The following is a 27576-nucleotide window of genomic DNA, read 5'->3' on the forward strand; positions in this document are numbered from 1 at the left end:
CTTGAATCTCTAAATTAATTCTCTGACTTCCCCCCAAAATTGGTATATTCAAAAGGACAATTTAGAATATGCTAAAATATTCCTAACCATGCAGTGATTTTGAATTATGCGGACTTGGATACAAATCCTGAATTAGTGGCCTTAAGCCCCTGGGAAAGTCTTTTGGACTCCATTTTCTCATCCATAACATGACTAGTTGACAACTAATTCCCTTCCAGCCGTAAATCTCATAAATTCTATATCATGCCATTACAAACTTGTCATACCAAAAAACCTGTAAAATTTTGCATTTAAAAACATATTTTCTAATATGTAATAGACTGTTTCAGTAGGCCTAATTCTTGATTAATTTAAAAGTTGTATAAGATAAATTTTTGAATGCATATTTTGAATTTTAATATTTGTAATTATTTATCTCCTTGGACAGGTATATCCGATCTGAGAGGTCAATAATCTTAATTAACTTCTGCCTATCTATCATCTCATCAAATATCCTTATACTGGTTGGACAAACTCAGACACATAATAAGGTATGAATGTTGGTTTTTCTAATTCCTTTTCTTAATTTCTCTATTTGTTAGAATTACTCATTTGTCATCCAGACATTAATTGCCAAAAAAAAAAAAGATAAGCAAGGATATTCTTGTACTTATTTCTGGACTAAAGTATTCCCCCTGCCCTCAAAAATGTATCTCCATTGGGTTGGTTCTCTCTCGGATACCCTGTTTTCTGTGGTGAGTGTTTTCTAAACACCAAATCAAAGCTCATAGAGTTCAAAGACCTAAAACATCAAAAGCAAAAATTGTGACTCATTATCCTAATTGTAATAGGATTGCCACTATGTTTTGGTCTTCTTTATTAACATACTGACACTCAAAAGGCAACCATAAATTGCTTAGAAGTTGCATGCTGCTCTCTAAATGAGCTCAAGGAAATGTGCCTACAGGGAATAATAGAAGAGTGTTCAAGCTGGGCTGTACATTTGTATAGGCACTATTCCAGTTGCAATGCATATTAGAATTTTTTAAAAATTTTAATTCAACCAAAGAATTTTAATGTTTGACTGAGATGGTGATTCTTTAACTATGGTATTCTTTCTTTTGGCATTAAGGAGCATGGTTGTTGTTGTTGATGATGATTTTTTAAATGTTATTTGTGGGTCATATTCACAAATATGTCATCCCCTTTCTGAACTCCTCTAGAAATCCTCTCCCACTTACAAACTCAGAAAAGCTTTTTAAAATTAATTTATTTAAATTAGCCTGCCTGAAAGCTTAAGAAACTAATAGCTCCCCACAGTTGTAGGCAACTTGATTTTTTCCTTCTTACCTCTGACCAAGAATTAAGTTGGTTCTTTCATTTTGGAAGTAGGAATTCACTTTTTTTGCAAATGTATTGTTATATTGGATAACCCCTCTATATTTATCAACCTGAAAATTCTTTTGGGGCCTACATTCTCTGTATCCTAGACTAAGAATGATCATGATTTTTTTTTTCCATAAGGATTTCTGAAATGCACAGGGATCGAAGATCTCTCTACAAAAGCAATTTTTGCTTCGGTTAGCATTTTTATTATCTTTTGAATAGGAGGAGAGACATAGAAAAGGCTGCCTTGAGTTTTAAAAATTAAGAATGGTCACATTTTTTAATTGTATTTTAATAAATAAGTAGACATTTTAAAATGTGTTTCACTTTTTTCACTGTGATAAGCTTAATTGAAGAGAATACAGAAATTGAAAAAAGGAGGGAAAGAAGAAAAGTGAAGGGAGAGAGGGGAAAGCAATATTAGAGAGGAGTTATGGGGGGCAGAATGCTTGAAAGGTTGGCTTAGAGAAGATAAGATTAGACTGTAGGTACTGCATGAGTGTTGAGTGAATTTCTTATTTTACATTTTGTTTATGGGGTTAAGGTTGGGAGGAGGAGATGGTCTGATAGCTATTCTTAGAAATGCTAATTAATTTAAAAACATTTCATAAGTGTTCTTTGGATTAAAACATTCTGAGACTGAACTCTGATTGGTATAACCAATCAGTGATGGGTAACCAAAATTTATTTTCAGATACAATGTACTTTTTCTATTGTCACATGTCAGAAAATCTTTGAAAGTCTACTTAAATATCTTGTAGATAGCCCTGAGAAGATAAAAAAGTATGCAACACCAGGCTTTCACTTTCATCATCTCTCCTTCCCATGTTTCCATGGGAAGAACTGTGGGACTCCTCACATGAAATATATACTTTATATCATCAATGAAAACTTGCTATATGGAATATGGGCCTGTTTGAACTGGATTGGGGAGTAATAATAGCTCCATTTAAAAAAAGGAAAGGGAAGGAAACATGTCTATGAGAATTATAGAACTAAGGTATGTGCTCCAAGAAAAAAATTGAAAAATTCAATAATGATGGATGGCAAGTGGATTTTATTTTGATTGTGCATGAGACTACTGTGCTGCTGTGAGAATTTGTCACTGGTTTAATTCCTTATTCAGTTTTGGTTATTTTAAAACATTCCCCTTAAGAAAAAAGAAACAGAAGCTTCAGGGAGTTTGTGAGTGTGCAATTTCTTTGATTTTGCCTATGGTGAATATCTGACTTATAGTAAAAATTTACATTTGAAATGGATTTATAAAATATTTTGAGCTGTCATTTAAAGATCTTACAATTCTTATTAAACTATGGTTGCAACTATGGCAACCATAGTTTAGTAAGAATTGTAAGATCTTCACCCTTTTGATTCGAGTTTATGGGCATTTTATTTTTTGAGAGAAAGTAGGTGGATAGAATGCTAAACCAAATGTAAGCAAGCCTTAAACTTTCCCTTCATTTGCTGATTGAGCAAAGTAAGAATTTCAGATATCATTTCTTACATTTATTCTTAAAATAATAGCGTAAAATTCAATTATATTAAACTTCATTAAGTTTTAAGCTTTTTCAGAAAGTAGAATTGAGCCTCGATCTCCATGAGTATTTGAAAATGTAACTTAAAAGTTTATGGGTCTTTTTAAAGTAGTAAGCATATAAAAATTGTACCTTCAAGAAATTGGTCACCTATTGCAATGCACAGCTCTTTGTATTGATATTATTTGTGTATATGGGGATAAGGGTGTGTGTGTGTGTGTGTGTGTGTGTGTGTGTGTGTGTGTGTATTAACTGAACCTGTTGAATAAAACCACAATTGTTACTAGGAAATAAAAAAATAAACTGTATAGGAAATGCAAATAACGATCTTTTTATACTAATATCCATAAGTGTGAGTATAAAGAAAAAGTAAAAATGAAAGACTAAATGTTCATACTAGGGAACAAATTCATGGATTAGGTTTCTGTTCAGATTTCTCTTGTAAAGATGAAAAGCTTATTCCTTAAAGATTTTCTGCCTTGAATGTAGGATTAAAAGTATCAAGTGTTAACTGGGTTTCAGCTATGAAATAAATATTATGTTAAATTCAAACACATTACCATTTATTCTTGGACATCGATAGCTTCTATCCTCCATTATCTTGCACAAAATAAAAGAAATACTTAGTCTTATAAGTAGAATCCTGATTCATGTGCTTCCTTGTTGTTTTTTCCACTGAGGACAGTAGTAAGTGTGATATAATAAGGTACAACATACATAGAGGACATTATATGTATCTTTTATACTGAGACACACCTATTTATATCTTACACTTGTGTATGCATATACGTATATATATATATATGCACATCTACAGATACATATAACTAAATCTATACCATATGCTAAAAGGAATAATTGAATATATATACTATACTTTATGATCCTAGGTGGTAGGTCAAATTTATGTTTATTTACCTGATTTTTTATAGTAGGTAAAATTTATATTTGATATTCTCAAGGTTTATAAAAAAGAAGCTTGACTTCTTAGATCCTGTCATGCAGATGTTGTTTTTCTGTTTTAGGACTGGGGATGTTTTCTTTTCTGGTTACTATCTTTATCAGAGTATCCTAACTTCATTACAGCAAAACTGATTTGTCACCCTTTATACTTAAAAAGTAAATCTTTACATACTGGTATATGTAAAATGTGTAATTTGCTTTTAAAAGAACTTGACAAGAAATAGATGTCAGACTGTAACGAGAGGAAACTCCAAATACTTCCATTGCTAGAATATTTTTTTTTCCTTAAAGCAAACAAACAAAAAGAAACCATTTATACTTGTTCAAATATTCAGTTTCAGATAGTTGGCAGACACTTTCCTCCTTCTGGATATCAAGGAAAGGAATTATTATTAAAACCTTTAAATTCAAGCACCTTACTAACGCCATAAGCTAAATGGGATTTTGCTTGTTTTAAGAAAGTCAATGCTAAAAGAAAGTTGTAGTAGGAAGAATCCTGGTAAGTGATTATGGATCAATAGTATTGTACTTCCATTTAGTTTCAATATCTCATTTCAGTTCAACAAATATTTATCAAGAACCTTGTGTATACAACACTATGCTAATCCCTGAGGGATATAGAAAAATTAGATGACATGGTCAAGAGATTTAGAGTAGGAGGAACCTGAAAGTATGTCACATTCCATTCCTTCATATTAGAGATGAGGAACTGAGTTCTAGAGAGACTATAAGACTTGCTCAAGATTATAGAGTAAGAACCGAGCTTATCTAACACTTCTTCCACTTCACCATAATGCTGATGAAAGATGTATAAAAGAATGGACCAGTCAATTACCTTCACTTGCAAACCTCAAAAATTCAGTTATTTGGAATTATGTATCATTCATTAATAAAATGTCAGCTTTGTAATCTGTTACTTATAGGAGATCAAGGTAATAATGCGCCAGTTTTATAAGTTGAAAAAAAATGTTCTTGGGATGAAATATTCTATGATTTGCTTGCAATAAAAGACAAATAGATTGATTCACATTATATGTTTCCCTCAAGCTGAAAAAAATGTTGCCATTATATTAAGAATTCAAAGAATAGGCAGAGAAAATCAGGACTTGGCAAGGGAAATTTCATCATGGTTTATATAGGTGAATATATGTGTACATATGTATATATATATGTATATATACACACACACACTAGGCCTTAATTATATTTAGAACAGTTATTCCTTAGGGATTATCTGGTTAAGCTCCCTCATTTTATAGCTGATGAAACTGATCCAGAAAGTTATAGAGCAGACAATGATTTAATTCAGATTTTCTGAGTTTAAATGAAGAACACCTTCTTAACTTAATTCAAATCTAGAACAGCTTCTCACACATAATGCCCGAGGTTTTAGGTCTGGGCATCAGTTTTGCTGATCTTCAAGTCTTTCATTTGGGATGTCAGGGTACAATATGGAATAAAACTGCCATTCTCTGAGTTTGCTTTCTTTAGAAAGTAGGGTAAGCTTCTCCACAGAAATCAAAATTATTTTTTTTAAGATGTGCTAAAGATTATAACTGAATTTATTCTCTAAATTTTTCAAGCATCTAAATTATTGGCACAATATAGATATCCCTAAGATGTCATGTCTGTAAGCCTAATTCATTTTTCCAGCATAGAGAGGACATATTCTACAGATCACACACAAAGTTGTTATTGGAGACAGCTATGATGCTCTCCCCTTGAGCCAGTCCATTGATATGATCCTCTTAGCAATGGAGCAATGAAGCTCTTTCCTTTCTTCCTCTTCTCCCCAAAAAGAAAAGGTGAGTAGCAGGTCAAAGAAGAACATATTTTGCCACACAACACCAATCCAAATACACTCATGATTAAAGAACAGTTTCTGTAGAGCTACAACATGAATACAAAATTCAGTTCCAAAAATTTTGAGCACCCACTCCATATTAGGTACTATATTCAGTTTAAAAAATATTCATCAAGTGCCTACTATGTTCAAGGAGCTATGTTTTGTTAGTTAATTAAGAAATGCAAAAATCTGGTCTGTGCCCTCAGGCAACTTGAAATGGGGGAAAGGTAAAAAATGAAATTATATAAATAATAGCGTGTAAAATGAAATAAAATGAGTTCATAGCTTAGTACAACATCCTCATTAAGTTTTGAGGAGATTTATTGAATAGGTTTTCAAAATGAACAAAATATATGCCATATTTTTTTTTACCTAGGTTCTTTCAAGAAGCCATTGTTTTCCATTAAGGTTAGGTTTCTCAGCATCCGTGTATCTGAAAACAGCCCTAGTTATACCTTTTAATGCTTAAGTAATGAATGTATCCATCTGAAAGGTAAAATGAGGCATTTAATAGAACCTGATCTTTAGTACTAATAGAGTAATAGCATGAGTGTTTTCAGAAGTGAAAAACCCTCTAAGCCTATATATGTACCATATTTTTATCATTACAAAGCTTTCTCATTTTTCTCCTGTGAGTGTTCTAGTGATATGGAAACATGATTATATTGCATAACTATATCCATTTTACCTTCTTTTCTCTTCCTTTCTGTGCCATCAAGAAAAATGGATGCATTTTATTTGGACTTGGTTGCCCCGAGCTATAAATCTTTTGATTATACTCTAGCTCTGCCTTATTGAGTGTTTTTTCCCCTTTCAATAAGGTAGTGATTGCTGTTGGACTGATTAATATTTTTCAGGTTTTCTAAATTGTCTTTTTATTTCAGCCTGCTCACATTGCAATGCTGTCTCATTTAGCTTCATTAGCAGTTGTGTTGTAAATAAAAAGACATTAGCCATCTGAGGTAAACAAAATACTGGATACCTATTTTCTCACAAACTCAATTGAAAACAAATGGCAAAAGTGAATTGCACAGATGAGAAAGAAGGTAATTATTTTTCATCTTATCCATTGATCATATTTAGGATTTAGTTGACTGGTCAGTATGGATGCCTCAAAGGGAGTTTATGAGAATTTTGAGAGAGTGGTACATTTTTAAGGAATGTATCCACCTTCAGATACTTGCATTTTACTTTGATGATAATAGGGCTTGCTTAGCAATGCACATCAAGAGAACACTAAATTCTTCCCGGTACCAAACAGGGTAGCTGATGCAGGGTATTCAGAGCATTTTGTCAGTTCTGGCTATGAATTTACTGGTTGTGATTCTGGGGAGCATGCTATTCCCTATTCTAAGGCCTTACTGTGTTAAGATTGTACAGAACATTGAGGGTTTGGGGTGGGGGGAATGGGAAGGGGACACTGATGAAATTTCTGTGGCAGGCAATAAAAATTAAAATTATTAAAATTTAAGCTTGGTTTTCATTGATGCATTTATGATGATATTAAAAAAAAAAACATTCCTGCTGGCACTGGCTATGAGACAGTAACCAAAGATGTCATTGCCTGGGTAGGGCTAGAGGAAAACTAGTATGTTTTAATTGAAAACAATCCTAATGGTGATGGGTGGATACTTATTGTGTTTCCTTGTCCATTTTTTCTTAGTATTTCTTATACTGGGCAGTTTCAGAAATAAAGAACATATAGCATTTGAGTCCTTAGAAGAAATTCCAACTTAGAAGTGTTAGCTTATCCAAATAGGTGGACTGACATTAAAAATTTAGTTGTTTTTTCAAAATGGGAGGAGGGGAAAGAGAATAATTATGTCCTGCAAAGTGTAAAAACACAAAGATTCAGTAGCTTTGAAATAATATAATATAAGCTTCTGCTAATAATAGAAGCTTTGGGATATGCTGGAACTCACACCACCTTACATAAAGAATTGGACAAGGCACAAAATTACCCCTTTGTTAAATGCTGTGCTCTGTTAAAAAAAAAAAAGTCTATACAGACCTAGAAGGTGACATATAAAGGAAAGTTGTAGCACAATCTCTTTATTCTTCCTCTTATCCCTTAAATAAGAGACATTTTCCAAAATTCTATCACTGGACTTTTCTCTTCTTGACAAAATCATCTACTTCACTGGCTTCAGCTAGTTCCTCTATGCGGACAACTCTGAAATCTCTACGTTCCTAATGACTGGCACAGTGCCAGGTACACAGTAGGCACTTAATAAATGCTTGTCAATGTATTGATAAAATGGACTAGTCAGTGTTTTCCCAATCTTGTTTTGCTTTGTCCTGTTTCCATACTATCTCCTAAATGTGGCTTTCTATCTCCAATTCAGTCAGCTTTTTAAAGACCTATTATGTACCAGGCACCATGCTATTCTGGGCTTTAAAAAAGATAATAAGAAAGACTTATTTTTCAGCATGACTTCCTCAGGGAAGCCTTTCTTAATCTTTCTAAGACTGTGCCTTCTTTCATTGTAGTTTTCAGGTGACCCTATTTCATCTCTTTTCCAAAGTTAATCATATTCTAACTTGCATGCATATGTATATATGTGTATATATATACATATATACATACGCACATATGATCCTCTTTACTAGGTTGTAGGTAAATGGAATTTTGCCATTATTCATCTTATTATATCCATACCTAGTATTATGCCTTGCACATAGTATATACAATAAATGTCTGTTGAAACAAATTGAACTGAATTTAATTGAAATTGTAGCAAATCTATACGACTATTTTAGGAGTTTACAGTCTAGAGAGGGAGGACACAAATTAAATATAACTTGATTATTTTTTTTTAATTCATCAAAAAACTTTTGAGGGCCAACTATGTGCAAGGTACTTTACTAATGCTAACTCTGGTGGGCTTTGCTATCTCACTTAATCTTCCCTCACCTTAGCTTTGTCATGTGTTAAATATTGTATAATTGTATGTATCCAGAATGAAGTTATGAAGATGACTATTTTACCTTTTTTCTCTTTCAAGAGAAAAGCACAAAGTAATAAGGAGAAAAATTAGGCATAGAGTGAAATAATATATATTTTTTAAATCACTTAATTAAGAGAATAAGTCCATAAATTCATGCAGGATTTCACTTCTAAGTAGACAAGATTCAATAAAAAAAAAAGAGGGATTCCACAAGAATAATAATTTTAAGTAACATATATCAAATGTCTTCAATGAATAATATTATTAGAGCCAAATTCATCATCTCTTCTGCTGCATTTCTTTAATGCTCTCTCCTATGAAGTTTATGTTCAAGAACATATGGTTAGTCTCAACCTTCAAAGGACCCCATGAAGATAACTTTTAATTTTTTTAATTTTTGCTTTTTCTTCTTCTGTATTTGTAATGCCTTCTTCCCACAGTTATCCAACATGTGGAATATCAATAGGATCAGACACGAAAGTATTACTGGAGAGGAAAAATGAAAAACTATAAAACTGGACTAATTTTTTTCCAATGTAACTTCCTACTCATTTTAGGTATAGAGATATAAAAAGGAACATTATAGAAATTAAATGGAAGCAAAGAAAACGTTTCTATTAAATTTTGGACATTTCAAAGAATCAATTTAAAATTTGTTTTCTAAGTAGGCTGTTGCTTTTTCAGAGGCCATGTACACCAAACAGCAGATGTATTCCATATCTTCTTTTTTCATGAGTCAACTGAAAACATGTCATTTTAATGTATAGTAAACCAGATAGTAAAAGAAAGACTCTGGGCAAAAATATTTAATTTCTGTGAGATTTTATTATGAAATCAATCAACCAGCAAATCATTATTTTCCCCTCAAAACTCCCCTCTTCCTAACTTTCCAAACATTGTTGAGGGCATCTCTCAGTTACCCAGACCTTAGCCTCCATGCCATCTTTGACTTCTCACTGACACTTACCACATACATCTTATCTGTTGCTGAATCTTGTCACCTCTACTTCAATTTCTTTCCTCTATGTCCTGTACTCTATTCTCATACAATGATCATTAGCCTTCTTCCATTCTTGCCTGAACTATTGAAATAGCATTCTAATTGTTCTCTGCCTCAGCTCTCTCCATGCTCCAGTTCAATATCCTCTTGGATTGCAAAGTGATTTACCCAAAGCACAGATCTAATCACTCCATATACCCCACTACCCTCTAAATCCTGCCCCCACTCTATAAAATCTAATGGCTTCCCATTACACACAGGATGAATATAAAGTCCTCTGACTGGCATTTAAATCTCTTCACAACATGAATACTTTCAGTCATTTTACATTTTATTCCCTTCTGCATATTGTATGATCCCGATACACTCACCTATTTGTCGTTCTTCCTGCTTGATACTCCATCTTAGAAGCCCATGCTGTTACACTGCCCATGCCCAGAATGCTTTCCTTCTTCAGATCTTATGCTAAATGTTCCTGGCTTCCTTCAGAAATCCGATGAGATCCCACTTTCTACAGAAAGCCACTCTTCCTCCTGCTGTTACTACTTTCCTCTCTAGATTACATTGCATTTACTCTGTATATGTTTTTGTGTCAACATAGCTCTCTAGGAGAATAGGAGCTCTCTGAGGGCAGGGAGGGTGTTTTTGCCTTCTTAGTATCCACAGTGCTTTGTATGATGATTAGCAAGTAGTATGCATTTGATTGTTGCGTGGTGACTGACCAATTTATTAACTATCTGCTATGCGTCACACACTGAGTTAAGTACTAAGGATGCAAATAAGAAAATACCTTTCCCAAAGGAGCTCACATTCTGTTGCTGACTCCTTAATCAAACTTCATTGCTTTGAAAAAATTAATTTACTTGGAGATGTATAAGGAATAGATTATTTACCATAAATGCATTACTTTTCTTCAGGCATGTTTAATTTCTTGTAGGGAGTGGAAGTTAAAAAAAATTTAGCACAGATTTATCCTTTTTTTTTCTCTGCTGCTAAATCTGGTGCCAACCAAGCAAAGACTGACTGCTTGGCTTCTCTTTTTAAAAATTTCTGTTGCTAATAGTTACTTCTACAAAGTTCTTTCTATATAAAATTTATTCCCTTTGGTTAATTTATTTCACCATAGAATCATAAAATGTGAGAGCTACAAGGGAATTTAAAGATGATCTAGTCTAGGGGTTCTTAAATATTTTTTATGTCATGGACCCGTTTAGAATTTGGTGAAATCTACAGATCTCTTCTCAGAATAGTGTTTTGTTGTCTCCTTTCAATATTGAAGAAAATGATAAATTTCATTTGGAAGTTAATAAAAAAAATTCTCCCATTTTAATTCATAGACTCCCGAAAATCTATTCACAGACACTGGTTTTTGAATGTGGACCCTATGTTAAGAGTCTTTGATTAAGCCTAAACTCCACACTTTATTTATAAGAAAACAAGAGAAGAAAAATGACTTACCTAAGGTCACACAGCTAGTAAATGTCAGAACCAGAGTTCATAGCTTTATTCCAAGTCTATTGCATTTTCCATTGTAGCACACTTCAAAGGAAACCTAGATGATATTAACAAGTGAGCATTTGAAGATTTGCTCTCCTATTTTCTACCAACATTTTAGTGATGCTATCCTGCTGAGCTAAAGATAGGAATCATTCTGATGATTATGATTTAGAACCAACCTAAACAATGTTTTGGAATATTATCTACTTGTGCAAAGATCAAAATTTATCCCCAGTTCTGTACACAATTCTGCTGTTCATTTGTTTGGTGATGCTTTTTGTTACCATCTCTACTTTCCTTTAAAATGTTAAAAATTAAATGTTAAAACTGATCCTAATCTATAGATAGATTTTTCTTAATGAATGGGGTTAGGAAACTTCAGAACTATGCAGGGGAATATGGTTTGGGATTTTGGTCTTTATGTTTTTCATTCTTTTTTTTTTGGTAATATAAAACTTCCATGTTGTTAAAATGGTAGGATTACAGAAATGTCACAAATTCACCTTGCAAAAGCTTTATAAGCTTAAAAAGCAGGTAAAAAAGATTTCTTAAGGATATTTTGTCTAAATCAAAGTTCATAGCTAACATAAACAACAATTGGAAGAAAGTGAAAATAAGTTTGACTCAGAATACAGGCTCAATGACTGTTGAAAATAGCTCATATTTGTGGATAAGATTCTAATTCAGATCTTTAAGTTTCCTCTAAAATCACAAAATGCAGATGAGTTATATTCAACTAAGTCATGTTAGCTCTTTCTGGAGTCTCTGTACAGCTAACTTGAACTACACAAATGTAACAGTAGAAATGTGATAAATATACATATATACTCTAAAACAAAATTAACTTTTAAGCCACTGATTACAGTAAAACACTGCAGACATTTAAGAAATTTGCTAAACCTCTGTCCTCTGTTACATATCACTTATTTCAGTTAGCATGTTTGAATTAGTTAGCAAATGGCATTTACAAGAATAGAATATTATATATACATATATATGTACATAATATAAATGATCAGTGTCAGTAATGGGTAAGAGGTAGATTTGGCAATACTAATGTAGACAAGAGTATGATGTATAAATTCTATCAAAAAGGTAGTGTCAGTAAAATTCTTTGTGTTAGTGGCCATCATAACAGACCAAACTCAAGTACTTCATTTGATGTCAGTGAATGTGCCCTATGCATACCCTTATTGTTAACATGTGCACTGTGCAAATATACTACCCCAGTGTAAAGACACAACAGATTTACTCTAATAAAATATATTATTTCATTGATTTTTAAGCCTATTCTTTGAGTGGAAAAAAATTTCCAATATCTATGAGCAGCACATTTTACAAAATTAAATACCAGTCACAAAGCAATTGTTTGTTCCCAGGTAAGGATAATGCCAGGCTTTTTAATGCTAGAAGATATGCACTCTTTTTCAAAAAGGCTTTTAAAATTTTTCATAATATTTTAAAAAGAAAGTTAAAATTGGCCCAGTCTTGAGAAAATGAGGGCAAAAATCTGTTATTTATTAAAAGGGAAGGATAAAATGTAAAGTGTAATATCCAAATAATATAACAATTCAAAAAATTTATGTTTAACTCATTTCCATATGTGCAGTAGTTTTAACTTCTTAATATTGCAAGCAGACCTAGAATATATTTTACCAAGTCAGTGGGACTATTTTTCTGAGCAGGTCATGAAAACCTAATTAGTGAATCTCTGTGGCTCAGGCTAACACCCAGGCAAAATAATAAACTATTGCTCCAATGGAAGAAGAAAACAGTGCTTTAAAAACAAAATAAAAGTGTGAAGAATTGAATTTAAACCATGTAGTTCTCACTTGGGGGCAAAATTCATGGCATCATTCTTAGCCTACCATCAAAAACAATCTTGAATGGGACCCAGCATTCTCCTTCATTACATTAGTTTGGTTGACATTAGTTTTTACTGTAGATTCAACACAGTATTCATGGCCTTTGTCTTAAAGAATCAGAGGGCCATGTATTTACCTTCCTCTTTTAGATCTGAATTCCATATAATCTGCTAGAGTCAGGTATTTGGTTCTTAGAAATTTTAATTCCATTTTTAAAATCCTAGGACTTAGACATTTGAAGAAGGAAATTTATGTTTGGCATTGTTTTCCTTTCCTTTTGTCACTATTTCTTTTGACCTTGCCAATATTAAGACATTTTCCAGCCCAAAGATTTTTCTTAGTTGATGAGTAGAAATGTACACATGACTCTGTATTGAAACTACTTCCCTTCTTAATTTGATAAATATTTGTTAAGTACCTATGTGCAATGTATTTTTATAGTCAATGAAGAAATCAAGGATTAAAACCAGTCTCTTACTTCAAAGATCTTAAATTCTAGTATGCTATGTATTTAAAATTTGTTATCATTTATTAAAATGTAGTATTTCTTTGCTATTCCTTAAAAAAACAAAAATAATTTTCCCAATTTTTAAAAAAATCCTGTCGAATAAAATATTAGTCATCAAGCAATTGCCCATTGCTACATGGTAATGGCAGGGTTTTTTTCAAGATAGAAGATATATATCTTTTTAGAAAAAGCTTTAAAATATTTATATCACTAAAAAGAAAAAGTTGAAGTTAACCCATGCCTGGGAAAATTATGGTCAAAATTCTTTTGGAATTGAATTTGTTGTTTTAAGAAAAGGAAAAATATATATAAGAAACAAACAAATATATTAATTCTTACCATTGCAAATAGTTTTGGATAAATTGTGTATTAGCAAACAAGTGGGACATTTAAAGGAGGAAGATTATTTTTTAAAATCATTGCTTATGTTGAGTTTGCCAAAAATAATTGTCATTTTGTTATTTTAATTATCTGAAAGTATTCTTAGGATATATTTGATTATAAAATAATTATTTTAAAGTGTTAGAGTTAATTGTAATTGTTGGTTATCTTTTCCCATAAGAACTCTTCTGAGGTATCAAATGAAGCTAGATCATCACATTTTTCAAAGTCACCACTTTTGCTACTACGGAGAATCAAACATCAGCCTTCATAAGTAGAGACGTCAATGAAAGGCATTAGCAGACAGATTTGGTCTGGCATGTTTTAAAATATTATTGATTCTGTATTAGCAAAGTTTGTTTAAAATACTATTAATATGTCATCTGAGCCTGTTGAGGTCTTTACAACTATGCATTTGATGTGTTCAAGATACTGCACATGAGAAGGAGTGGGAGGATAATTCTATTTCTGCCTTCCCACCAGCTCTGAAACAAGTTGGCATGAGTTCTCTGCAAAGGGATTTTCAAAAGAAGTATTGTATAACATTACATACATCTAATGAAGCTTTACTTGTTCTACAAGGTGTTTTTGCCTTAATTTTAAAATTGGAAAGCATTAGAGGGTATTTATTCTAACTTCTGATTTTATACCTAAGGAAACTAAAGCATTTCATTTTTAAATGGTTGTCACTCATGCCTAACAGGCTTTCTCTCCTTGTCTCTCTCTCCTGTCTTCCCTGATGTCTTTCAAGTGTCAGCTAAAGTTCCACATTCTGCAATGTCTTTTCCAGTCCTCTCTAATCTTAATGCCTTCCCTCTGACATTATCTCCAATTTTTCCTGTATATATTTTATGTGTATATCGCAGTTTGCATGTTGTCTCCCCCATTAGACTGTGAGCAAATGGAGGCTAGGGGTTTTGTGCAGATTTTTTGCCTTTCTGTCCTCAGGGCTTAGTAGTGCCTGGTTCGTAGTAGGTCCTTAATAAATGATAGTCGGCAAAAGTAACTGATTTAGCACAAAGGTAGGGCAGCCAGTATTTGAAACCAGACTTCCTGACTCCCAGGACAGTGTTATTTCACTACAGGATGTCTCCCCAGTTGATATTATTCAGATAATAAATTGGAGTAGTATTAAAGAGCCCCTCTTACAACACAAGAAATTTAGTACACTTATCTATGCAGTAGGATTTCTATACATTAAATTTGACTGACCACACTAGTAGTAATATCACAGCTTTGGAACTAGATAGAAACTTGGAGGCTGCAATTTGGCACAGTGGATCAAGTGCTGGACCAGAAGTCATCTTCATGAGTTCAAATCTGACCTCAGATATTTAAGTCTGAGCAAGTCACTTAACCCTGTTTGCCTCAGTTTTCTTATCTGTAATGTGAACTGGAAAAGGAAATATCTCCTTGCCAAAAACAATGGAGTAATGGAGAGTCAGACACCACTGACCAACACCAACAACGAACAACAAAACCTGGGATGACATCTAGTCCGTTAATTTTACAGATGAAGGAACTGGGACTTAAAAAAATACCAAATAGTTTCATTATGGTTATACAGCTAATGTTAGAGGCAGAATTTGAACCTGGGTCTTCCTTACTTCAGTTCTAGCATTCTAACCATGCTGCCTCCCCACTAAAGTTGGATTCTGATGCCTCCTAAGAGTATGGTGGTAATACTGGTTTCTCCAAAGATGTGCCAGTCTAGTTCAAGGTCTGACATATTCTATGCTGGAAAGGCTTTGAATATAGACAGTGATGATGTCTGTGGCCCAGAGATCAGCCTAGATATGTTCAGAGTGGTTTAGGATCAGGTTGGCTGAAAGAGGATTATTTCTTTCTTTCAGCCATGGCTACCCTTAACTTCTGTCCCTCTACTGAATTGTAGAAGAGTTGTGATCTGTTTTGGGGGAGGAAGTCTCCATATTGATGACATAACAGATTTTTGAAGTAGTAAACAGGGCATTGGACTTGCATTGAGAAGATCTGGGTTTGAATCTCCTAGGACACTTACTAGCAATGTGATCATGGGCACTTACTTTACTCTTCTAGGTTTCAGTTTTCTCACCTATAAAATGAAAGAATTGAATGTGAACGTTGTTAAGGCTATGACCTTATAAAGTAAATACATGACCCACTACAAGGATTGTAAGACATGTTTCTAAAAAATATAGCATTTTTATATGTATAAAAGTAATTTGAGTGCCACTACAACTTTGTCAATGTCGGAAAGGAAAACATACTGAAAATAATTGTCCTTATATGGAAAAAACATTATTGTGTACCTAAAAATGAAAACAATAAATGGTCTTACTTTGTCTTTATAGAGTTGAGTTCTCAGTAGAAATAAGAAACAGGAATGTATAAAAGGCAGACAAAATGAAAGGTAGTTCGTTTTCATCATCTTCAGAAATCAAGGGAAAGTTTTGTGGAGAAAGATATTATCCAAGCTGGTTCTTAAAAAGAGAAATCTCAACAAATCTCAGTGGTAGAGTTTGGGAAGGAAATGTTGGGAATCTATTCCAGATATGGAGGAAATTATAAGTAAAAGTACAGAGATGAGAAAGAGGTTTGTGAGTTATCCTTGTTTCAGATTCAGATTCCAGCTACCTGGCATAGTGGATAGAGAGATGGTCTTGGTGTCAGGTGTGTTCTCTGACAGATCCTGGTTGTGACTATAGCCATTTTATTTAATCTCTCAGTGACCCAAAATCTCTAAGAATGAGTAACATAGAAGGTATGAACTGCATTAGGGGAGGGACGTTCCTTACTGAGAGTTCTCTATATCAATGACATCATAAATCTGAATCAAGAAAGAGAAAGAAAACAAATTCAACAATTAGAGGTAGCTAAGTGCCTAGAATAGAGCACCAGGAGGACCCGAGTTCACATTTGACCTCAGACACTCAGACCTTGGGCAAGTCACTTAACTTGCCAATTGCCTTGCTTTCCCCCCTCAGAAAAAAACAACAAAAAGAGAACAACACTAACACACACACATACCCAAACATATACACAAACACATAGCAGAAGGCTAAGAATCGTCATCATCGTCATCATCATCATCAATCAGCATCATCATCATCTTCTTTAACCCCCATATCTAATAACAGGATCACTGATTTAGTGTTAGAGATAGCAGAAGCCATCTAAACCAACCCTCTCATTTTACATATGAGGAAACTTAGGGTAAGAAAGTCACTGAAAGAGGGTTCAAATCTTACCTTTGAGGTGTGCTCCCTGTATGATGTTGAGTACGTCACTTAACCTTTTTTACCCTAGGTTTCCTCACATGTAAAATGACTCCAGATCCAGTGACTTTTAGATTGCATAAAAAGAAATATTAAATAATTTGCCTGAAGTTCTGCTTATTGATTTCACTTGATTGGCCAATTGATTCCAATCAAAGGAAACATTTTTTAAAGGGGAAAACTGATATTTTATGTGAAAATAGGAAAGGAAAAATTATTAGCTGAAGGAACTATACAGTCAACATGGAGCAGAAGAAGTGGACATAAAAGCTTACACTACTTTGCTTGATTAAATTTAATTTTTAAAAATCTGGGAATATTGAGATAGAGTCCATAGGCTTTGCTCTCAAGCAGCTTATACTTTAATAATAGTGAGTTCAAAAGAGGAGAGTGTCTATTCCAACTATGGAGGAAGGTTTAAGCAAAATCCTGGCCATGAGAAAAGGCAGAAAAATAATGATATTTGGAGCAAAGTATGGAGTATAACATAAAAATGTCAAATGCAGTTAATGTTGGATGAGTGGATTAGAGGCAATATGGGGAGGCTTGTCAACATTAAAAACTTATTTTTGTAAGGAAATGAAGAACAAATGAAGTTTTAGATGTCATGTGGTGATATTATAACATTGGAGCTTTGGAAAGATTATCCAGTCAATAGTGGAGATGATGGATTATAGAGGGGATAGAGAAAAGATCAGAATCTATTACAGTAATTTAGATGAGAATGGATGAGGGCTTGAATTAGAGTAGTTACAGTGGAAAAGGAAAGGAGATGGATAGGGGAGTCCAGAGACAGAAATGACAGAACTTAACAAATAATTGGTTGTATGGGAGAAGTAGGGGAAAGGAATCATAAAAGAGGACTCTGCAGTTATGTGATAGGTTTTGGAGGAAATGGTGGTGCGTGGACTATGTTCTCTTAAATTTCATAGACTGACAAAACTTTAGAGCTGGAATGGGACATCTAGTACAGCCATTCATTTTACAGCTGAGCAAACTGAAACCTAAAGAAGTAATTTGCCCAAGGTCACAGTACTAGGGTAAAGCCAAGAGTAGAAGTCAGGCCTTTCAAAACTTAAGACAGAGGTCTTTCTACTGCACATTGGAGTAAAAAGTAAAATATCCAAACAGAGTTCCTCATGCAGGTAAAATAATCAACAAGAGATTAGTCCCTTTTCACAAAGCTGATTGAGTACACTTTTCTTATTTATCAGAGTCTTCTGAATTGATAATTAATTTATGGAATTTTGAAATGGAGGCAAACATGACCAGTTCTTTAAGAACTCACTTGGAAAGTCCACAATGGTAGCAGGATAGCAAGGCTTCAGTCACACATTAATAAGGCACAGAGGGTACAAGGACAAATGGCACAAAGAGCTGAGGGTACAGATGCAGATGGTGTGGGGATGGGAATAGAGTGATAGAGGAAAGCAGGTGGCATGGGGAAGAGAATGGGGAGGAGAGACATAGAGAGTCACTCACATAACCATGAATTGAAATTGGGAGCACTCAGCAACATGAACCCACATAAAGATGGAAAAGTACAGTAGGGGCAGGGATTTAGGGTTTCATTTTACACGGTTTTGGTTTTGGTGGGAGATTGTTATCTGTGCCATATTGGGATTAATTCATTAACATATTCACACCTTCTCAAAGTTATTAGCAACATTTGGTTGCTAGTCTTATAGTGGATATTTGGAGCTTACCTGAGGTTTTAAATAGCATAGCACCAAAGTGCCCTTGACAATAATACCTAGATGGTTTCCCCTGATTTAGTACATAGTCTCAGGATACATATACTTTTTAGTTAATATATGATACAGTTCACAAATTATGCTTCTTTGTCTGTGGGGCAGTCTCTATATGATTTTTAGGTTTCCCTTTGAAATCTTACTTCCTGCTATTGTTACTTGATACTATACTGCTTATAGACTTGCTTCCTATACTAACTAAAGGGGAGGGGGTGCTCAGGGAAACCAGAACAAGATACAATTTTAATACAACTCTTGGTTTTTGCCGGGCAGCAAGTCCCATTTCCATCTCACTCTCCAAATAACATGCTTGGTTATATATAGTATGGTTTTACCTTTTGAAAGAAAAATACTATAATAAATAAAACTAAATAAACTTTGCTCATCAGTGATAGATCACCATGATTCTGTTGTCTACTCTAGGTGCTAGAGACAGATGAAAAGGCAAAATTAAGCAGTCCTTGCCCTCACAGTTGATTTTCAAAACAAATATATATATAAATACAAAATATTTATAAAGTTAAAAGATGGTAATTGGGGAAGTTTCTGTAGGAATTTTGCAATCTCTTGATGTTAATGTTGCCATTGTTAAGATTTAGAGGAAGGTAAATGATGATAATTATATCTTATATATGTAAACAAAGACAAAAGTTAATCAGTTCTTGTACTCAAGGAATTTCTGGTCTAGGTGGGATTGCAATTAATGGTGCCTTTTAATTAGAAGTTATATCTATACTTGATCCTGGTCAATGTAATACCTTCAGATCATACCAAATCTGGCACTTTCATTTACAATTCAGATTGAAATGCCCACCGAAAATCCAACTAGATTTGCTTTGTAAAAAAACTTTTAGTCTCCTTTAAAAATAATTATTCTTGTAAAAGAGCTTTTAATATGATGATATGTTTAAAGTTGGAGCATTCTGATTCAGCTAATTGGCTGTTTCACTTTTCCGCCTCTCTCCTCCTGAAGAAGGCAAGCAATTGGATATGGATAATACATATGAAGTCATGCCTAACATATTTCCATATTAGCCATGTTGCAAAAGAAAACAGACTCTCAGAAGAAGAAAAATTAAATTTTTTAAAGTATACTTCAGTCTACATTTAGATTCCATCAGATCTTTCTCTAGAGGTGGATAGCATTATTCATTACATGTACTTCAGAATTGTATTGCTGTGAACTCATTCACAATGGATCATTGTACAATATTGCTGTTACTGTATGCAGTGTTCTCCTGATTCTTCTCATTTTACTTTGCATGGTTCATGTGAGTTTTCCCTAGTTTTTTTCTGAAACCACCCTGTTCATCATTTCTTATAGCACAATAGGATTCAATCACAATCATATACCACAATTTATTTAGCCATTTCCCACTTGATAGGCATCCCCCTCAATTACTAATTCTTTATCACCACAAAAAGAACTACTATAAATATTTTTGTATGTAAATCCTTTCCCATTTTCTTTGATATCTGTAGGATATGGGCCTGTTAGTAGTAAGTCTGGGTCAAATGATATTCACTGTTTGAAAGCTCTTTGTGCGTAGTTCCAAATTGTTCTCCAGAATAGTTAGACCAGTTCACAACTCCTCTGACAGTACATTAGTGTCCCAATTTTTCCACACCCAGTCCAACATTTGTCATGTTACTTTTCTGTCATATTATCCAATGACAAGTGTGAGGTGGTACCTCAGAGTTGTTTTAATTTGCATTTCTCTAATCAATAGTGACTGAGAGCATTTTTGTGTGACAATACCAGCTTTAATTACTTCATCTGAAAACTGCCTATTCATATCTTTTGACCACTTATCAATTAAGAAATAGTCTTATAAATTTGACTCAGTTCTCTATATATTTGAGAAATGTTGCCATTATCAGAGAAACTTGCTATAAAAATTTCTCCCAGTTTCCTGCTTTCCCTCAAATCTTGGATGCATTGGTTTTGTTTGTAGAAAAATTTTTAAAATTTAATGTAATCAGAATTAGCCATTTTACATCCAATAATGCTCTCTATCTCTTGTTTAGTCATAAATTCTTCCTTTATTGGTAGATCTGACAAGTAAATTTTTCCTAATTTGCTTATAATATATATCACTTTTTATGTCTAAATCATGTGTCCATTTTGACCTTATCTTAGTATAGAATATGTTCTTTTTTTCTATTTTCTTTCACTCTTTTTTTATCTTTAAATACTATTTCTCCCCTCCTCTTTTTCCGTTTTGTTCACATCTTAGTTTTGCTACCGAACTTATTCCAGTGTTTCATGCACTCTGCTTCATATTCTTTAGTTGCTGTTTTTAATTCCTTTTTGTCCTTGTGGTATCCTCTCCTTTTACAAATATACCCGTTTTACCCCTCTTTAAGTATACATTTTTCAGAGAATTCAAGAACTGAATGAGCCTATTCTGGACAAAACTAACATTAATCACTAGAATTTGTTTTTCTCTTTACAAAGAAATTCCTATTTACAATAGTCACAAAAATAGTTCTTTGTCTCTTCTCTAAATGTTCTGGAATATTGATAAGTTTTGCATAGAAGAATATATTCTAGACAATATGGAGGAAAGGAATTCTCTAATTGTGAGTGAAGAGCCCCAGACCTCACTTAAAGGAAAAATTCCCAAAGTTTCCAGTGTAACATACTTGGGCTAGGGACATTATGAAGACTACTAGTTCTTCTTATGTCAGTTTCTTCCCAAAAATCTTAATCTCCTTTCAGCAACCTGAAGTGGAATTGGCATCATTCATCTTCTTTCTCAAAGTTAGAAACCAAAAGTGCATAGCTCAACAGCAAAGTTTGAAGAGACTAAAGAAAGACAAAAAAAAAAAACAAAACAAAACCCAACAAAACAACTGAGAAGATCTGTCTCTCTCTCTCTCTCTCTCTCTCTCTCTCTCTCTCTCTCTCTCTCTCTCTCTCTCTCTCTCTCTCTCCCCCTCTCCCTCTCTCTTCCCCTCTCCCCTCCCCCACCCCCCCACCTTCATTCCACCCCCAAGCAGGCAGAGGGCAATGATCTCTTCCAGTAAGAGCAAATCTCACACAAATGAATTTTGGGAATAGAGTCACATATGTAATCTTAAATAACTCATTTAATCTCACTGAGCGTTAATTTTCTTAACTACTGAAGTGAGGTTTATATAATTCTTGCATCATCTCCTAGATAGGCTAACTGCAATGGACTATTCAGTAACTATTCTGCTGTACTCTTAGAGAGCTGTCTAGATCATGGAGACATTGAGAGTTGCCAATGGTAACAGGGCCAGTACATGTCACAGGCAGACAGACAGTACTTGAACTCATGTCTTCCTAACTTCAAGGCTGTCTCTCTATCTACTCTGCCAGGCTGGTAAATTATTATGTTTATTCACAGTGCTCTACAAGGATGATTACTCTTGAATTCCATTCAAAAGAGTTTAGTTATTAAAGTAGCAAAAGGAATTTATTGTCTATAAGGCAGTTCATGCTCTGAACCCCAAGTAGAACCTTGAGATTGGTCTCTAATGCTAGTACATTTTATAACTTTCCATTGATATAACTGAGACAGCAATCCTATTAGCTTCTAATACACTCTTCAACCTCTTATTATTATATGTGCACATGGGCATGCATGCCCACATGCACACATGTACACACAGATATATACATCCAACTTTCTTGAGCCATTCTCTTCTTGATTTCTTTTGCAACTCTTATTAAGTCAAGCAAATTAAAGTGAGAGATTTGTCAGTGATCTTCTGGTTTTGGAATATCGAATCTTATATGAACAAAGTTTTGCTTATTCTTTCTAGTTTCTCTGTAGCATCTATGTCTAGATCTAAAGTTACAAAGATAACATAATTGGAGTTGTAAGAGTGTGCTTCTCTTTTCTGAAGAATTGAAAAAAATGCCCATTTTATTTTCATTCCTAAAGCATCTCCGTATTTAAGCTGGTTAAAATTTAAAATTCCTACCATGTAAAAAATGTGAAAGAACACATTTTTCAAATACAGGATTTGGGGAGGGGGGGTTCTAAATAAAATTATCCAGTTTTCATATTCACCCAAGAAGAATATAAAATTATTGACTGAATCTAAAAATGGGAATTGCTCTTAGGTTGGCATTTTATTTTTGTTGCCACACTCTCCTTGCACTGATAGCATTTCTCACTATGTGCTTAGAAGTAAATTTTCAACTAGCTTAATAAAAAGAAATTTCATTTTTTAGCCTATAGCTATGATATAGAGAATTAAGTAAAATTTATTTCCTCTTAAACATGAAATACCCATCCACATAAGGCAAATTACTCTGCAGTAACCAGTTGATTTATCTCACTCTTTGTACCATTCCAGTAGTATTTGGGGCAGCTTTACCTCCAGCAGAAGAAAGTGCTTTTAAGAAAGTGCTACATATTTAACCTGACTGAATGAGAGGTTTATGAAACTTTCAAGAAATGTTTAGAGATCACTGTTTTGTTTTGTTTTGTTTTCCTTCAGCATCATTTTTCTTTTCTAGAGTGAGGAAGGGAAAAGAGTAAAAAAAGAGTTCAGTGCTTCTTAGAAATGCTTATGGACTAATTAAAGATAATAATTAGCTATTTGAATATATCTTTAAAGGGTTGTACAGGGCTTTAGTTGTCCTCATTGACTATAATTGGAACAGAGTAGGGAAAATAAGCTTTAAATGCCTTTTTTCCTTTAAAATAATTATTCCAGGACAACTATGTAAGATCATTTGTGTCTTCATTGTGCTGGTGGGGGTAATAGCCTGTAGACTTCTGTAACTTTTAATAGGATATAGATGGATAATTCCCCATTGAACACTCTGAAGATGTACTCTCTTACCCTTAATATCTCCAGAGATCTTAGCACAAAAGCTATATTATTTCATACATTCAGTTAACTCTATGAAAGATTTATTGTGACAGATGGAACATAAAAGCAGAGTTTGTACTTGTCAGAGTATTAATCTGTTCACTCGGTGGGATGTTAAGTTTTTTGTATTATATATAGCAGCCCCTTCCTATTAGACTATTTTTTAAAGCCAAATAGCTTTTATATTTTTGGCAAAATTGGGAAATACCAAGAAGAGATGCTTTTTTGCCTCAAGAAGTTAAAACAAGGAAATTAACTTTGTCTCTAGGCTTAAGAAGCAGCAGTATATTAAAACAAACTTTATTGTTTGAAAGGATCATTTTAGTTTCATGTATTTTTTGTGAGTGAAGGTAAATCATTTTTAATCAGGTATTAGTATCTGTTATCATGGCATTAATCAAGAATATTTGCAGTTTCATTATAGAAAGTAAACTCCATTGGCTTCATTGTCATCAGTCACTTTGACTTCAATCTTAAATGCAGACCCAAGAATTATAGCATGAAGGTAATGCTGTTATCGTTGTATAATAGTTAATTCATCAAAAAATAAAATTCATGACACTTTAGACGTACAGTTCTAATAGTTATTAAAATATTCATGAAAGTAGAATACATGTATACATTTGCAAGCTAAACCAAAAAACACATTCAGTGTGAAATATATTTTTCTTCCCACAGCTATTAAGGTGACTATTTGATGACATCACTTTTTCTTGGCTGAACTTGAAAGTAGTTAGAATACTTTTTAGCCTTGCTTTATTTTATTTCTTTAATCTTTAAAAAATATTCATTGGTAATAAGGGCTAGACTACATAGCACAATGAAAGGATATAGTTTGGCCTCTGTCCTGTGGGAACCTATCATATCACTTTCCAACATCACTTGTTGTACATAATTATGACATTTTAATCAAAATTTAAAATATATTTATTCAAAAGTGAAGGCATACCCCTATTGTATTGTCTGTTAGAATTGTGCCTCTGCTTAAGTGAGGCAGTCATTTGCTTTTGAAGGAGAACAGAGTCACACATAATGTTTTACATTAAAGAGTTTTGACATTATACTCAACTGAATTTATGGCTCTTTCTACCAAGCTTCTTTTGTGAGCAATCACAGCGCTGACAAGCTTGCTATGTTAACACTTTAAAGCAGCTGGAGGGTTGATTTGCCTACAAACTCCTGGGGCATTGTGGGTGTTCTACTCATGTTGCAACAAGCAGTGACAGATTCTGCTCCCTAGAGCTATGGTGCCCTTTATTCCTAAGGCCTGTATCCCCTTTGTTCTCAGCAAGCAAGCTTTCCTTTGGCTAGAGCCTTCATATTGATTTTGGTGTGAAATAATTGAACTGATTTAACTTTACTATTCTACCACTTCTGATTTTACTCATTGTACACTAGAGACAGTCCAATATTCCCCTCTAGCAATTACACTAACATTACTTTCATTGTCTCATTTACCTGGAAGAATGGACTGAAGTTTGGTTTGGAGCTTCAAGTCTACTGACACTGCCAAGAACGATGTTAAAAGCTGTCCTCATCAGCTAGAGTCATTTACTTGAAAATTCATTTGACGGTATTAGAAATGTAGAAGCAAAATCCTTGTTCCTATAAAGAGAAGTGATGGATAAGACTTCATCTCAGAGAAATACTCTTCCTTCTCTATGTGCAATTAAACTGAGCTTTCTATTTCGATAAAATGGTTCTCACCTTTTATTCTGCAGTTAAGATTAGTTTTATTTTTAGGACATTCCCTTCTTGCATACCAAGGCTGGCATTGTATCAGATAGATATATAGCAAGTTATAGTCCTGTGATTTTCTTTCCATAATATTAAGTTTTCATGTTACTTGACACTTCAGTAGGATCACTCAATTACTGATTACAAATTGTGAAATACTTTTCTTTCTTCTTTTTAAGAATGATGTGTTCTTAAAAGTATTATCCTATATCTTCATAAAGTATCTTACAAAAATATAAGGAAATGAGCCAAAAATGTAAGTTTGCATTGTTATGAGCTTTCATTTAGTCTTACATACATTTGACAAGTAGGTATCTGTTCTCTTCAGTACACTTAGCTTAGGAATGAAGGAATGATTTAGAAAGATGAAATATTCCCTGTTTTGAAGATTATATATCAATGTTGCTTGTTACTTATACAGTGTTGGTCAAGCCACTTGACCTATCGTAGAGCCTCAGTTCACTAATCTGAAAAAATAAAGGTCAAAATGATTTTTAAATTCCCTTTTGGTCCAAATCTACGATATATCTAATGAGGAAGTAGGGTTGTAATAACATTTGCACACACGAGTAAGTTACTCAATATAATGTGATAGCTGAAAAGAAACTCAGGAAAAATACAATGAGAAATTGAAAGAGGATTTCTATCATTGGTGTATTGCTGTACATAATTTCATATACATTAGCGTATATCATTGGAGTATAATTCTACATTCAAATGGCCTCATTTCTCTTAAATCCCTCAAATCATATAAAAGCTCCAAAGTCCTACAGATTCTGGATTTACAAAATATTATAAACATCCTTTGCCCTATTAAAACAGCTGAATTGACTATAAAATCAAACATTTGAGAATATTGTCATTAATTAAAGGGATAGTCTTATGGAATACTAAGGCATGAAATTCAAAGTTTCTCATATTTGCTCTTTCATTCATCAAAGTTACATGCATGGTTATCTTCAGTCTTAGAGAATTGGAGTCATTGCATTTAATGCACATGATACTTCCATGCAGGCTGACATTTTGATATGAGACTCCCTACCATGAAATCTTGTGAAGAATGGGTCTTATAATAGCTGAGGTAAATGTCAAGTATAATCATCACTGAAATGAATTGACAAATAAATAAGCATACCATTATTAAAGTAGCAATAAGGAAAAGGACCACCATTGCACAGAGAAGGACTTTAGAACTCTTAGTGGAGTCTTTCTTTTCCACTTCTTTTTTACAGTCTTCATTTATGTGAATTGTGTATTTAGTATGAACTTTGCCTGGGAGTAGGTTGCAGTCATGGAGGGAGGAAATCAGAGGACTATAGACTTTCTTATTTCCTTTGGTATCATATATACCATTTTACAGAATAATAAACTGAGGCCCAGAGGGATTAAATGACTTGCCCAGTCTCACAACCATGAAGTGGCAGAATCCAGAATTTAAATTCTGGTTCTCTGATCCCAAATCCAGTGGATTTCTTTACTATTGTACCACAAATTAAACATTTTGTGTACTCGGCTACAAAATCAGAGCTGCAGACAGTCTGAATAGCACAGTGGAGAGAAAACTGGCCTTAGAGTCTGTAGGACCTGAGTTCAAGTCTCTCATTTCAAAATGTCAGCTTGAATGGAGTAGTAATGCCCATTAAAGATAACAAACTCATTGCCATCTCTAAATTCTGCCATAACCTTGCATATAACTTGGATGAGTCAAAGTGTAAAGGCAGGAAACGTTTCATTTCATGCCATAGTATTAGATAAGAATATCTCTTTTATTAATGACAATACTCTCAAAAGTTTAATTTTAGAATCAATTCTACTGTTTTAACATTGCAAAGGATGTTTCTAATATTTTGTGAAGGCACACTTAACCTCTTGTTTCCACTCAGACAAATCTCTAGGACTCTAAGTTCCAAAGAAGGTGATGATCTGTATTGGTGAGGAAATTCGTCATTCAAACTCCCTGAATTAACTTAATCATAAGTTTGATTCCCTCCCAATTCACTCCACCTTCCCCCTCAAAAAAAAAAAATGAGTGACTTATTTAATCTTATTTGGCTAGTAAATGATACCTA

The 27576-nt window shown here is 33.6% G+C and overlaps 1 protein-coding gene across 4 annotated transcripts in view; it reads left to right on the forward strand.

The window, feature by feature from the left end:
* Positions 1-27576, forward strand: part of ADGRB3 (adhesion G protein-coupled receptor B3) — an 897850-nt gene that overhangs the window by 721278 nt on the left and 148996 nt on the right. For all 4 annotated transcript variants that reach the window (XM_072642564.1, XM_072642566.1, XM_072642567.1 and 1 more), the window contains exon 20: positions 428-530. In XM_072642564.1, the coding sequence (XP_072498665.1) occupies positions 428-530 (103 nt within the window). The remainder of the gene's footprint in view (positions 1-427; positions 531-27576) is intronic.

This window comes from Notamacropus eugenii, chromosome 2 (genome assembly GCF_028372415.1).
Source record: "Notamacropus eugenii isolate mMacEug1 chromosome 2, mMacEug1.pri_v2, whole genome shotgun sequence".
NCBI lineage: Eukaryota > Metazoa > Chordata > Mammalia > Diprotodontia > Macropodidae > Notamacropus > Notamacropus eugenii.